Source organism: Piliocolobus tephrosceles, chromosome 4 (assembly GCF_002776525.5).
Source record: "Piliocolobus tephrosceles isolate RC106 chromosome 4, ASM277652v3, whole genome shotgun sequence".
Classification (NCBI taxonomy): Eukaryota; Metazoa; Chordata; class Mammalia; order Primates; family Cercopithecidae; genus Piliocolobus; species Piliocolobus tephrosceles.
Window position 1 is genome coordinate 176,460,515 of NC_045437.1, and position 15,373 is coordinate 176,475,887.

Here is a 15,373-nt window from a genome sequence, read left to right on the forward strand (position 1 = left end):
TATGGTGAAACCCTGTCTCTGCTAAAAATACAAAAATTAGCAGGGCATAATGGCAGGCGCCTGTAATTCCAGCTACTAGGGAGGCTGAGGCCGGAGAATCACTTGAACCTGGGAGGCGAAGGTTTCAGTGAGCCAAGATCGCACCACTGCACTCCAGCCTGGGCGACAGAGTAAGACCATCTCAAAATAAATAAATAAATAAATAAATAAATAAATAAATAAAATAAAATAAAATAAAGGAGAGGGCAAAAACAATAAAGAGTGAGAATATTAGGAAAGAGTCACAAGTAAAAGAACTATAGAATAAAAAGTTGTAAAAAAATGTAAATATAATACTTGTTTGCAGATGCTGTCGTCTTGAATGCTGGCTTTTAGTCATTCTTGACATTTCACCTGGAAAGGGGAAACTATCATGTCAGTGACTGATCTTAGCTATTCATTATTTCTGTGACCTCTTAGGAAGTTCAGGCCAAACATCAGAAGGAATTAGTATTGCAGTAACTCAAATTTAAGAAGGCAAAGCTGGTGCTTTCTCTAGGAAACATACTTACCCTTCTGCTTGCCCCAGAAGTCCCATAAATCTTTCAACCAAAATGTTTTCATAAGGGGGTGGTGATTTGGACATGAATTTGAATCTAATTCCCTTAATCAAAAAGTGAATATTTTTTATATGTTCCATAAGTAGAAATGAATCCAAAATTAGAAAATCAGCTGCAAAATACTAACAAATTTATAAAATAATAGGATTTTTATATTCTGAGGGAAAAAAAGCTTCTAGTTTTATATTCCTTATTTACTTAGAATAATAACTGACATTTTTAACAATCTCCTTCCTTAACTGATACTATTGCCTGAAGCTATTTGAAGATATTGTAGACTATTTTATTTTTTCCAGGGTTAGAACTTTCTGTGATGAGCAAAATATATTCTATACTTGTGCTGTCCAGTGTGGCTCCTGAGCATCTGAAATGTGGCTGTTGATCTGGTACAACTGAAGAACTGAATTTTTTATTATATTTCATTTTAATTAATTTAAATGTAAACTTAAACAGCCATCTGTGACTAGTGGCTGCCATACTGAACAGTACAGTTCAAGACTACAAATACTAATTCACAGGGTTAAAATAGATTTCAAAATAAATTGAAATAGGTTTCAAAATAGACAATATTGAGGAAGTTGCTTATTGGAAATCCTAGTTTTACAAAAAGTTTACACAGGTATATTGCGTGATGCTGAGTTTTGGGATACAATTGAACCCATCACCCAGATAGTGAACATAGTACCCAATAATTTTTCAACCTTTGATCCCCTTCCTCCCTTTCCCATGTAGTAGCTCCCAAGTGTCTATTGTTGCCATCTTTATGTCCATGTGTACCCAATGTTTAGCTCCCACTTATAAGTGAGAACATGTAGTATTTGGTTTTCTGTTCTTGCGTTAATTCACTTAGGTTAATGGCCTCTGGCTACATTCATGTTGCTGCAAAGGACATGATTTCATTCTGTTTTATGGCTGCATGGTATTCCATGGTGTATATGTACATTTTCTTTATCCAATCCATCACTGATGAGTACCTAGGTTGATTCCATGTCTTTGCTATTGTGAATAGTACTGTGATTAGCATACCAGTACACGTGTCTTTTTGGTAAAATGATTTCTATTCCTTTGGGTATATACCCAGTAATAGGATTGCTGGGTCGAATAGCTCCATGTTTGGTTCTTTGAGGAATCTCCAAACTGCTCTCCACAGTGTCTGAACTAATTTACATTCCCACCAACAGTGCCCAAGCATTCCCCTTTCTCCACAGCCTCACTGACAAATGTTATTTTTTGACTTTTTAGTAATAACCATTCTGACTAATGTGAGATGATACCTCACTGTGGTTTTGATTTGCATTTCTCTGATGATTAGTGATGTTGATCATTTTTCATGTTTTTTTGGCCACTTGCATGTCTTCTTTTGAGAAGTATCTGTTCATGTCCTTTGCCCACTATGTAATGAAGTTATTTGTTTTTTGCTTACTGATTTAAGCTCCTTAAATGGATTTTAGACCATTGTTGGATGCATAGTTTGTGAATATTTTCTCCCATTCTGTAGGCTGTCTGTTTACTCAGTTGATAGTTTCTTTTGCTGTGCAGCAGCTCTTTTGTTTAATTAGGTCCCATTTGTCAAATTTTATTTTTGTTGCAATTGCTTTTGAGGACTTAATCATATATTATTTTCCAAGGCCAATGTGCAGAACGGTGTTTCCTAGGTTTTCTACTAGGATTTGTATAGTTTTGGGTCTTAAGTCTTTAATCCATCTTGAGTTAATTTTTGCATATGGTGATAAGTGAGGGGCGAGTTTTATTCTACTTATGGCTAGCCAGTTATCTCAACACCATTTATTGAACAGGGAGTCCTTTCTCCATTAAAAAAGCTTATATTTCAATATTCCATTAGGCTTGACATTTCAAAAAGAAACTTTATAATATAAATTAGGTGACTTAAAATGTTTATTCTTTCCTTCAATCTTGATTTTTGTTTTGTCTTTCCTATTTTTCTGTATTTTTTTCAATTTGGTAACCACAACCAAAAGCATTTTTTCAGATATGGGAATTAGACCAATAGTTTCATCATTTCTAGCAGAATGTTTTATTAGAAACACAGAGTGACAGAGACAGAGAATGAATGCATGGGCTCAACTTTATGCCAGTGTAGGATGTTAATTGCTTTGGCAGACTTGGTGAGTGCTTTAAGACAGTGGAAGGAGCCAAGATGAATTCAGTTAATTCTTTCAGATGCATATCATAGGGCATTTTGTTTGTTTGGGTAATGCTGGAATTGATTTTCCCTTTCCTTCATGGCTCCTCATGTTATTATCACATGTATTTCCAGACTACAGCTGACTTTTTTTTAATTAAAAACTGAATTTTAAAAAGGAGCTGAGGTGCATTTATCCATAGTAGTATCTCTCTGGTTTCCCTTTTTAACATTAAAACTCCATTTTAAATTGTAGAATATAATTATTATGCCCCTAAAGAAAGTTATCTGTTGATTCACTGAAGACTATATCTGCCAGGTTGCCTTCTTCTTTTGTAAAATTTCAATTAAGCAGAATATTTGGAATCATGGGCTTCTGGATGATCAAAAGCAAATGAAAAAATTACTATTCATTTATTATTTGTTTACCAAGTACCTATTATATGTCAGGTATCATTCTTGGTATTGGGAATGCAACAGTGAAGAAAATAGACAAAATTCTCCATCCTTGCAGAGCTTAAATTCCAGAGGAATCCTTTTGTTTTCTTACTTCTATAGAGGATTTTTTCAAAATAATCTATTTTATTTTATCTCGGAAGTACATAAATGACCACGATATGGTTTGTCACCCAGGGTGGAGTGCAGAGGCACGATCTCAACTCACTGCAGCCTCCGCCTCCCACGTTCAAGCGATTCCACTGCCTCAGCCTCCCGAGTAGCTGGGGTTGCCGGTGTGTGCCACCACATCTGACTTTTTTTTTTTTTTTGTATTATTGGTAGAGATGAGGTTTCACCATGTTGGCCAGGCGGGTCTCGAATTCTGGCCTCAAATGATCTGCCCACCTTGGGCTCCCAAAGTGCTGCGATTATAGGCATGAGCCACTGCGCCTGGCTCGGTTTTTTTTGTTTGCTGTTTGTTGAGACAGAGTCTCATTCTTTCGCCCAGGTTGGAGTGCAATGGCACAATGATGGCTCACTGCAGCTTCCACCTCCCGGGCTCAAATGATCCTCTCACCTCAGCCTCCCAAGTAGCCAGGACTACAGGCCTGTGCCACCATACCCAGCTAATTTTTGTATTTTTTGTGGAGATGGGGTCTTGCCATGTTGCCCAGGCGGGTGTCAAACTTCTGAGCCCAAGCAATCCTCCTGCCTCGGCCTCCCAAAGTGCTGGGATAACAGGCGTGAGCCACTGCACCCAGCCTTGTTTGTTTTTGATCACTAAGACTCCTGAGTATCCTGAAAACCTTCATTCCTTAGGATTGTTGGTATAGAACAGAAGTTCTCTGAACTACTTAGGAAGCCTTTTAACAAATACTTAACAAACTCCTCTCCCATTTCCCAGTCCCTCACCCCCACCATTCTGATTTAGTTGCATGGGCCGTGGGGCATAAGCATCAAAATGTTTTAATTAATCACCCCAGGCAATTATGATGAGTTGAGCATCATAATTAAGATCTATTTATATAGAAAGTTTAGATTACTGACTTGAAGGGTATGGAGCCCAGCATACGTAAACCACAAAGTATCTGAGACAGGTCTCAATCAATTTAGAAGTTTATTTTGCCAAGGTTAAGGGTGCATGGATTTTGAAGGCTTCAGTATTTAAAGGGGAACAGCAGCCTGGGGGGAAAGAGGGAGGGTATGGTCACCTTACTGAATCCATATATTGCAAGAGAAAAGGAGCAGGTAGGGGAATAGTCAATTATATATATACCTGATGCTCAGTAAATCGGCACTTTAAGATAAGGTGAACATAGAGTAACTACCTGTGGAGATATTTAACTTTTTATCTGTAGCTATCTGCTTAGGATCAAAAGGAAAGGCAGCTTCTTGCATGACTCTGCTTTCAGCTTAACTTTTTTTTCTTTTGGTTTACTGAAATTAGGGTCCCAAGTTTTTATTTCCCTTTCATACATATATACTAGAAGATATTTAAAAACTGAATGATGTCAACTTGTTTTGTTTTAATTTGTGATTACAAACTCAAGTGTGCAAAAAGTACAGGAGAAATGGCATTAAAGTTTTTCATGATTTAGAATCTCTTTTCACCTCTTTGACCTCAAGTCTAACATTATATTTACCCACATATTCATTTATTTGTTATGCATATATTTAGCCCTTACTGTATACCAGATATAAGAGACTCAAAGATAGCAAACAAAGAATGAAGTTTGTCCTCTAAGAATTTACAGCCTAGTACAGATTTGCAAAGTTTTTCTGTGAAGGGTCATATAGTATTTATTTTTGGTTTTGTGGGTCATATGATCTCTGTCACAATGATTCAACTCTGCTATTATAGCAAAAAAGTAGTCATAAACATTACACAGATAAATGGGCATGCTGTGTTCCAATAAACTAGATTTACAGAAACAGGAAATGATCTGGATTTGGCTGCAGGTCTTTCTTGCCAACCTCTGGTTTACTAGAAGTGAGATAAAATAACTCAGTCATTACTATAGAGTGGGGTAAGTGATCGAAGCTTGTGCAAGTACTTTGATAAGAAAATGAAGGGCTATCAAATTAGACTGGGAGTTATGTAAGATACAGAATATTTCTGAAGGAGATGCTGTTCAAGTGACTTATGAAACATGCACTGGAGTTTGAAGAAAGGGAAAGAAAAGGATGTTATGAGCAGAGGGACAAATATGTGCAAAGCATACGCATGTAAAATAACAGTGCCTCTTATAGAAGCTAAAAGAAATTTGGGGGCTAGAATGAAGGCTACCTACTTCAGCAAGAAGATGAGACTAGAGAGGTAGACCCAGCTATATTCTGATGGGCCTTGGCTATGAAGTGAGAAACTTAGGTATGAAGCTAAAAGTCTTGTAAGGAGCAAATAAAGGATTTTAAGCAGGAAAGACTAACAGATAGAATTTGTTGGCTGCCCATTGGAAAGAGTGAGACCAGTTAGGAGACCAATGCAATAAACCAGGTGGAAAGTGATGAGAGAGGTCGGGATGATCAGGATGGAATGGATGTGAGAGCTATTTAGACAATAAAAGCTCTAGTTCTTGGTGACTGAGTATGGGGATAACCAAGAAGGAAACATCCTAGATAACTTCTAGATTTCCAGCATGGGTGACTGGAAGGTGTAATTTATGTAGATAGATGGAGAAAATTTGGGAAAGGGTACAAGATGATGAATTAAGCACAGTACTTTGAATTCAAGATAAATAGATGACAATCAATTGTATCTACCCAGTAGAAAGTGGATTGCTACTTAATTGAAGGTAGAGATTTGATAGTCAGCCATACATAGTGGTAGGTTAAAGCCACAGATTTAGATTAGATTATCTGCAGAGAGTTTATAGAGTGAAAAAACAGAGGGCCAAGGATATGACTCTAAGATAGCATGTATTTAAGGATAAGAATTCTGATATGGAGCTTTCTTACAGAGATGGGAGAAACCAGAAGACAGAGTTTAACAGACTGAAGGAAGAGTTTCAAGAAGGCAGCAGTCAGCATTCAGCACTGAAGAGAAAGAAAGAAATGTGTCTTTGGGATTATGTGTTATGAATGTCTTTGCAGAAAAGAAAATGAGGACATAGGGACTACTCTCTTTGTAGGAAATTAGACTACCCTCTCTAGAAACATAGCCAAAGCGTGAGCAGCTCAGACACTGCTGGTGGGACTATAAATTCGATGTTTCTCGAAGGACGTTCAGAAAACTATATTGAGAGATTGGACCTTTTAACAATGAGTTATTCCACTCCTAGAAAATCGTACCAGGTTTAAAATGATCAGATGCTCTCTAGTCTGTAAGGATGAGCAAAAGTTTCAAAATGACATTTTGGATCATCTAATTTGATTAACTCCAAGGGTCATGTCCTATAAATGCTTATTGATATGAATGACATTATTTTAAACATTTTCCCCTCCAACTATAGGCTCAGACCAAACTTGTTTTGAAACAGCTTTATATGTATGTTAGATTTTTAAATTAAGAGACATTTTAAATATTGAAAGTTAGAGTATGTAATTAACACATATGTACCATACCCGGATTGCAGAGAAATTATTATATTTGTCCACAGCTTTTAAAAACAACATTACAAATGCATGTCAAGCCCCCTTTGTGCCTTTCCCTAATCCTGTTCTTCTCCCTTTCTCACCTCTTTATAGTTGAGATTTATGCTTCTTGACCTTGTTTTTATTACTTGCCTATGTGTAAATCTATACACAGTTTATAGCATTGTTTTGTATATTTTTAAACTTTAGATTAATACTGTCATATTGTTTATGTTCTTCTTCAACTTTATGTCTTTACTCACTACTGGTTTTGAGATTTTTTTATGATGATACATTGTAGATGCATTTCTTTCAAACCTCCATTCTATTGTATTTCATTTTGTGATGCCACTTCAATTTATATATGTGTATTTTCTGTTGATAGGCATCTGGACTAGTTATTTAACATCTCTGTTCCTCAATTTCCTCACTTATAAAGTGGAGATAATAATGGTACGAACCTCATAGGGTGGTGGTGAGCATTAAATTAATTAATATGTATAAAGCACTGGCTCAAGCCCTGGCATATAATAAACATTCAGTGTGTATTAGCTACAATTATAAATATGACTATTAATATTATTGTTAACCTCTTCCCAGTTCTTTGCTGTTACAGATATTGTGCATGTCTCCTCCATTTATGCATAAATTTCTTGAGCACATGTAACTAAAATTTGAATTTCTGGTTGAAGGGTATGCTTGAATCTATTTTTTTTTAGATGTTGCTGAAGTCCTCTCTTAAAGAGGTGGTACCAGCTTTTCTTCCACCAATACCATGTGAAAGTTTCTGTGTCCTTGTCAGCACTTGGTATTGTAAGACTAACGTTTTTGGCAATCCATCAGATATTATAATGGCATCCAATTTCTAAAATTTACGTTTTCCTTATGCTTAGTGAGGTTAGGAATCTTTTTATATCTTCATTGGCCATTCAGGTTTTCTTTTCTGTTGACTGTTCACATCATTTGCCCATTTTTCTTACTTTTTCTTTATTTTTAAAGATGGGGTCTCACTTTGTTGCCCAGGCTGAAGTGCAGTTGCTATTCACAGGCAATCGTAGCTCACTGTGGCCTTGAACTCCTGGCCTCGAGGCATCCCCCCTTCTCATTCTCCCAAGTAGCTGGGATTACAGGCACATGCCACCATGCCTAGCATTGCCCATTTTTCTATTGGGTTGTTATCTTTTCCTTATTGCATTGTGGAATTCTTTATCTAAATACAATCTTTGTCATATCTCAAATTACATTAATAATCTATTTGGTTTTTTAAAATTTGAAAACATTACTTTAATAAAAATTATTCACACACATGGGAAACAACAAAATAAAATGGTACAGAAGAGTTTGTGACGAAACACAACACTCCTGCCCCACCTCCCGCTCCACACCTGTGCCCACTCCCCAGAGGCACAGTCTTGGCACCGTTTGTGCTTCTAGTTCTCCTGATCATTTCTTCCATAACATGGGAAAATATGCTAATACTTCTGTATCCTGATTACCAGCTTTTTTTTTTTTTTCCAGAGACAAGGTCTCGCTGTGTCACCCAGGCTGAAGTACAGTAGTACAATCATAGCTCACTGCAGCCTCCAAACTCCTGGACTCAAGTGACCTTCCTGCCTTAGCCATCCAAGTAGCTGGGACTTCAGGTGTGCATCACCATGCCTGGCTAATTTAAAAAATTTTTTTTTGTAAAGATTGATGTCTCGGTTTGTTGCCCAAGCTAGTTTCGAACTCCTAGCTTCAAGTGATCCTCCTGCCTTGGCCTTCAAAAGTGCCGGGATTACAGGCATGAGCCACTATGCCTGACCCTGATTACCAACTTTGGACAATATCTCTTTATTCCATGCTAGGAAAAGGAAGCACAGCCACTTCTCATTCTCACAATTCATCACACTGGCTGGTTATAAACTTAGAACCTTCAGTGTTTCAGTACCACCCAGCAGCTCCCCTGCTGTATATTCTAGGCAAGGGTTTCTAGTGCCTGTATCATCCGTCATCATGCTCCCATCTCTTTTGTGTCTCTCTGAAATTTGTTGAAATTTCCTATATTTAATAACCTCTTCTCCTTTTTTCTTAAATATGGTTTTGTTTGCTTATTTGCTTATTGTTTTGTACTTCACCCTAATTATTTCATAAGAAGCAATAACGAAAGAAAGGGAAATGCATTTATTCCGTTCAACAGCTGTACACAGAAATTACCAGCTGTAGCCCAGACACCTGTTACTTTTTATGACCTAATTGTAATTTTCCACACTTTGAATATCTGTAGAACTGAAATTAGAGACTTCTAAATTACATTTTTGTGTGACTCAAAGTAGCTATTATTATTTATAATAGTATATATTTATATTATTATTTATACTGTTATTTATACGATTATTATTATTTATAATAATAGCTAATACACACTGAAATAAGTTTTTAGATGTTTTTTGCAGTCTTTCATGAGCAACTATTTCTGGACTACCTACTAGGTCCAGGGGTCTCTGTTAGTTGAGAATTTTGAACAAGAGCATGTAACCTATTACTTAAACTGCCTCTGTATAGCCCTCATTCCAACGGGGTTTGGGATTTATTATCATTGTGGGGAAGAACAGTGTTTTTCTCTGCCCCTGAGCCTGAGAGACCAAAGCCCATCTTTCCCATTATACATCCCCAAGGTTAGGCTGCAAATGTACTTGAATGACAAATAGTTTTATTGAATTTTCACTTCATACTCAATTTCTTTATAAGTTAAAGGAAGAATAGCCAAGAGAAAAAAAAAAGACTTTTATATATAGAAAATAATAGCTGTGCATCGTGAAACCATGCAGTTTTGAGTGAGAAGCATCAATCTTCTGAAATGACTGAAGTCATTTTAGTCTGCTGTCTGGTGATTGGTGTTAGACTCTAAGAGCTAAAAATTGCCTGACTTGGCCAGTTCCTCTGATACAAACTGAGGTCTGTTTCCTTCTCATGTTATGATGATATCATCTGAAGATAAGATATATATGCATGAATATGAATATGAAACACCCTTTAAATCACTTGTAACAGTAATGACTTAGAGGAAAAAATGTTCAGTACAATTTTGTGTAATTCACCAGATATTCACTGTGGTTATTGCTAGGTAAAGGGATTGCATGTAATCTGTATTTTCTTCCTGCTTGTCTACATTTTCTACAATGAATGTGTGTTTTCTGAAATAATATACAAAAGTTTTATTTTTTTTTTCAAGGCAGGACACTTACATGATGTTGTTGCTACTGAGATAGTTCTGTGCTGGACTAACTTAGTTTTGGACAGTCTCAATTTGGTATCTCTTCCTCTGAAAAACTTTCCTTGCCTAGGGCAGAGAAATGTCCTGCTGTTCTGTCACTAAGGCTACAGGGTTATTAGTGTTTTATGGAGGCCATTGGTCATTCATACTTACTGAGCATCCCGTGTGCCTCATTCTGTGGGAAAATACAAAGACAGGTATATGTGTGAAAATATCCAAAGTGGGGACCCTCTTTAAAAGAAAGATCATTTTCAACTTCTGAGAGTTTATGTATCAATCCATCAAAACAAATGTGATGGGGTCTGCTGTGCATGGGGTGGTGTGCTGGGTGCTGCACACATCTCAAAGGGGATTGATGTGGCACCAACACTGGCTGCCAGGAGCTCATGGTCATATTGGGAAGATAAGGATTGAATATGTGAAAACAATTTTTAAAAAGAGAGAGAGAAAGAAATCAAAGTATGATCCAAAAGCTGTCACAAAACTGTAAATAATCACCAAATGACTGGTGCAGGTACTAAATGTTATCAGAAGGAAGAGACCACCATGGGCCTGAGCAGACTGCCAGGACTGCATGGAAGTGGAAGGTACTGAGTTGAAATTGGAAGCTAGAAGGCATCTTTAGGCCTGTGTGTTCAGAATCCTAGAATTTTATTTCTGCCATGTTCTTTGGTCAAAGCCAGTCTCAAGGCCAGCCCAGATTCAAGGGCAGGGAAATAGCCTCCACCTATTGATGGGAGGAATGGCAAAGGCACGCTATAAAGAGGTATAGTCACACGGAACTGTATGTCATTGAAGGCCATTTGTAACAACCTGGCAAGGTGGCTTATGGAAATACCGTGTAATTCAAGTTCTCCAGACTTAGCTCTTGATATAAAGGAGAGCTTTTATCATTTTCTTCCTCTGCTGTAACTTTGTTTCCTCATCTTGTTGATAACAAAATGTAACTTTATATTCTCATTCATATGTAACATAGAAGGATAACACATATATAGATGAATGTAATTTTCTGGTTTGATATAAAAGCATTGTTAATTCATGACCTTTAATAATCAAGCTGCTAATGTTAGTTCTGTTTCTAATTGTTTTCTCATGCCAAAATGTACCTGTTATTAACCTCCAAGATGCTAGATGATAGCATGGAAAGGGTAAGAGCTCTATAATCAGACCAGTTTGGTTTAGATTCCAGGCTGTGCCACATATTGTCTCTGTGACTCTTTCAGCTGTCATATCGTAATCTGTAAAATGGGGACATGTTAGTCTATTCTTGCGTAGCTGTAAAGAAATACCTGAGGCTGGGTAATTTATAAGAAAAAAAGGTTTATTTTGGCTCACTGTTCTGCAAGCTGTATAGGAAGTGTGATGTTGGCATCTGCTTCTGGTGAAGGCCTCAAGAAGCTTCCAGTCATGGCGGAAGGCAAAGGGGAACCAGCATGTCACATGGCAAGAGAGGGAGCAAGGTGGGGAGGAGGTGTCAGGCCTCTTTAAACAACCAGCTCCTGTGTGAACTGACAGGGGGAGAACTCACTCATCATCAAGTAGATGGTGCTAAATCATTGATGAGGGATTAACCCCCATGACCCAAACACTTCCTACCAGGCCCACCTCCAACATTGTAGATTACATTTCAACATGGAATTTGGAGAGGATGAACATCCAAACCATATCAGGGGATAATTGTAATTCCCCTGCAGGCTTGTTAGTTATTGTTGTTAATTTTGTATTTCTATACTAAAAGAATTTAGCTTGAATTTAGTTTTGAAAAACTAGTACTTCTATTTAAAACTTACAATTTGACTTAATTTGGCAGAGTGCAATGTATTTTGGCTTTGATCTTTTATATCAGCCTCTCAACAGCCTACACGTTTAAAATTAAAATTCAGTGTTACACATTCTGTTCTGAGTTGGTATTTCTAGACCACAGTTACTTCTTTGCAGCTGTTTCTTGTAGAATGTGGCTTCTCAAGCCTGGACAGAGCTGAGTTTCTCACCAGGGTGCCCAATATATGTAAGTGGGCTGCCAGCAGGAGGAAGGGTGGGCCTCTGTGGACAGATTGTACCACTTAGTGAGGTAGTCAGTTCCGTTCAGTATTCTTTTCCCCTGAGCAGATCACAATTCATTATTAAAGCCCTAATCATGAAACTGGGGTATTATGAAAGATCTATGATCAACAATTATAAAACAATCATAATAATGGCTACTGTTTATTGAGTACTTAGTATATGCCAGAAACTATGTTAAGTGCTTTCTGTATATTATCTCATTTATTTTCAGAGCAACCCTATGAGGTAGGTACCACTACTATCCCCATTTTAAAACCTACAATGACATATCAATTTATGAAAGTAGTATAATACACTGTGAAAAATGAAAATACACAGACAGGAAAAATGAATACACCATATTTTTACCAATCAGAGAATATTAATGTTAACTTTACATGAACTTCTGGAATTTAGAAAACCTCTTTATTTCTTGCTAAGCCTAAATTTAAGGCTATTTTCTAAATATCTAAGAGAGAAATTCTTATTTTAGAAAGTAAAATCTGAACCCTGAACTCAGAGTAAAAGCAGGATCCTTTCTTTCTGTTTGTATTCCTGCTTTAGCAATCCTAATCATCTCTAACTCTTGGATGAATCTGGCTGAATATCAGGTAGGTCTTATACAGAGAAGGGCAAAAAGATAAGCATATGAAAACATTACTTTAAAAACCAAACAAACATTTTTACAGTGTATTGATTAGCTACTGATGGGAGAAAAACCACAAAATCTGAGCTTAAGAATGAACTTTAATTTACATGAACAATAAGAACTTACTCTTGATCACACATTTTGGGGTCAGCTGGAATGACTTTTCTTAAGCTATGAGTCTTCAGGTAGACTGGGGTGGCTTATTTTGAGGCCCAGGCTAGATAGAGGGGTAATGGCTACCATGGTATGTTTTTCTCATAATGATGACTAAAGCAAAAGGGGACAAGCTCAACAGTATAGGTACTTGTCCAGTAATATCCGAAGGGCCAAAGCAATTAGATGTGAAGCCTGAAGTGAAGGGATGGGAAAGGACACACCTACCATGAATGTCCTTGGCCCTGAGACCAAGGCAAGGATATACGTGTATAACACTGCTGTGTCATAATGAAAGGTTAGGACTAATATTAGTAATTTAACCTACCACACCCACTTCCATGTATATGTTTATTCCTATCCTCGTCCATCTACTTTACAAATATATGTGTGTGTATATATGTATGTGTATATGTGTGTGTGTGTATACACAGATGCAGAGGCATATATATATATATGATATACATATGGACACAGGCACACATGTACACAGAAGATAAAACATGTAGCTATGTGTAAAAGTTCTTTATAAAACATGAAAATGGGATAGCATATGGAAGCAGGGTGATGAGTCTGTTACATTTATTGAAAAACACCATAAAGAGCAAGTATAAAAGCATTTTAGGGACAAGACTAACCGAAATTTGATGATAACCCAGACCCTGGAAACTTGGGGAAGGGGACAAGGGCAAAGGTAGGAGAGGGGCATGCAGGGCACAGAATTAGGGGTAAGGAGGAGTGAATGAGAAGATATTAAAAATGCCCACAATTTTGTGAGCCTAGGGAATTTGAGAGAGACCATAGAGACACTGACCGGGAAACAGAATTTGTGAAGGGTGACTTGAAGAGTGGTCTTAGCATGGTTAGGTCAGCAAACATCAAACTGGTTATGTTCTCCAGATAACTGAACTTTGGTAGTATGTTGAGACAGGCACACTAATTAGCTTTGTTTGTGACCATGAACACATTTCTAATGTATCTTCCAGCACTTAAATTCTACAGTCCTGTGACCTTTGTTGAGACCTGCAGTTGGAGGAATATGAACAAAATAGTTGCTAAAGGAGGTTAGGTAGAGAGAAAAGAACAAGACTTGTATGTCAGGGATCAAACTGATGTCCTCCACATAAATGTTCTTGGTCAGCATAGGATTATTGTTCTTGTTATTCTTTTTGAAATTCTTTTTTATTTTTCTTTTTTAAAATTGGAGACTCTATAGGCTGGATACACTTCTCTAGTCCAGCCACAGACCCCACCAAGCCCTCTTATCTTAGATCTATCCACTTCACACATTCACATTAAATCTAGTCCTGGAAGACACTGAGATTTTCATCCCCGCCCTTAGTCTTAGGGCTTACTGATTGCTTGTGGGAAGGTGGAAAACACTCAAAAGCAGGAAAAACCAAAGGTAGCTAAGCATTGAACCACGAAACTCAAGATTAAATGATGTTTTAAACAAGTACTAAAGTTACCAGATTGGTCCAGAAAGCTGAAAATCAAGCTTGTTAAAATCTCTGTTGGTTCTTTTATAACTTGACTGGATTTTGGACTCTGCCAAGAATAGAAATAATGTCTGTTATACGTTCTGAAGCTTTATCTTACAGTGAGATTACAATGCTACACTCTTCAGGTGTAAAGAAAGAACTTTACAATCCTCAATTTCAAAACAAAGAAAGGGAAAGAAGGGTGTGGAGCCAGGAAGAAAAAGAGAACAAAGGATTAAAAGTTGCCTCACCATTCCAAATAATAGAGTTTTTGCTTAGAATAACCCAGATGAAACATGTTTTTTTTCATACACTTACCACTTACCACTTTTCTAGAAGCAATGAGAAAGTTGAAAATACATCTAGTATGTGAATAAGAAATACTTTTTTTTTTTTTTTTTTTTTTTTTTTTTGAGATAGAGTCTCACTCTGTCGCCCAGGTTGGAGTGCAGTGGCACGATCTCGGCTCACTGCAAGCTCCGCCTCCCAGGTTCACGCCATTCTCCTGCCTCAGTCTCCCAAGTAGCTGGAACTACAGGCACCTGCCACCTCGCCCGGCTAATTTTTTTGTATTTTTAGTAGAGATGGAGTTTCACTGTGTTAGCCAGGATGGTCTCCATCTCCTGACCTTGTGATCTGCCAGCCTCGGCCTCCCAACGTGCTGGGATTACAGGCATGAGCCACCATGCCTGGCTCGAGAAATACCTTTTTTTCTTTTATTCATTAACCAGTTTTTCTAGCTTAAATGTCACTCATAACACATTTTCTTCTATTCAACCCCTTCTGCAGAAATGACTTGCTAATGGTCTGTCGCCAGTTGAATATGGAAGAGTCTGTGGCTGAGATCATGACCCAGTTGGGAGCAGATGAAAATGGGAAGATTTCCTTTCAGGATTTCACAAGATGCCGCATGCAGCTCGTTCGAGAAATTAGGAAGGAGGAAGTAGATCTTTCTGCAAAGTCGGACAACTTCTGTACAAAGAAGCTGAGGGATAGAATTGCTTCCTGGCCCACGAGCAGTGACAACAGTTTGGGTAGGTA

The 15,373-nt window shown here is 37.5% G+C and overlaps 1 protein-coding gene across 1 annotated transcript in view; it reads left to right on the top strand.

The window, feature by feature from the left end:
• The window catches only part of MCC (MCC regulator of WNT signaling pathway), a 469,138-nt gene that overhangs the window by 86,596 nt on the left and 367,169 nt on the right, over positions 1 to 15,373 (top strand). Inside the window, exon 2 of the mRNA XM_023197695.2 lies at positions 15,122 to 15,366. Within this exon, the coding sequence (XP_023053463.1) occupies positions 15,122 to 15,366 (245 nt within the window). The remainder of the gene's footprint in view (positions 1 to 15,121; positions 15,367 to 15,373) is intronic.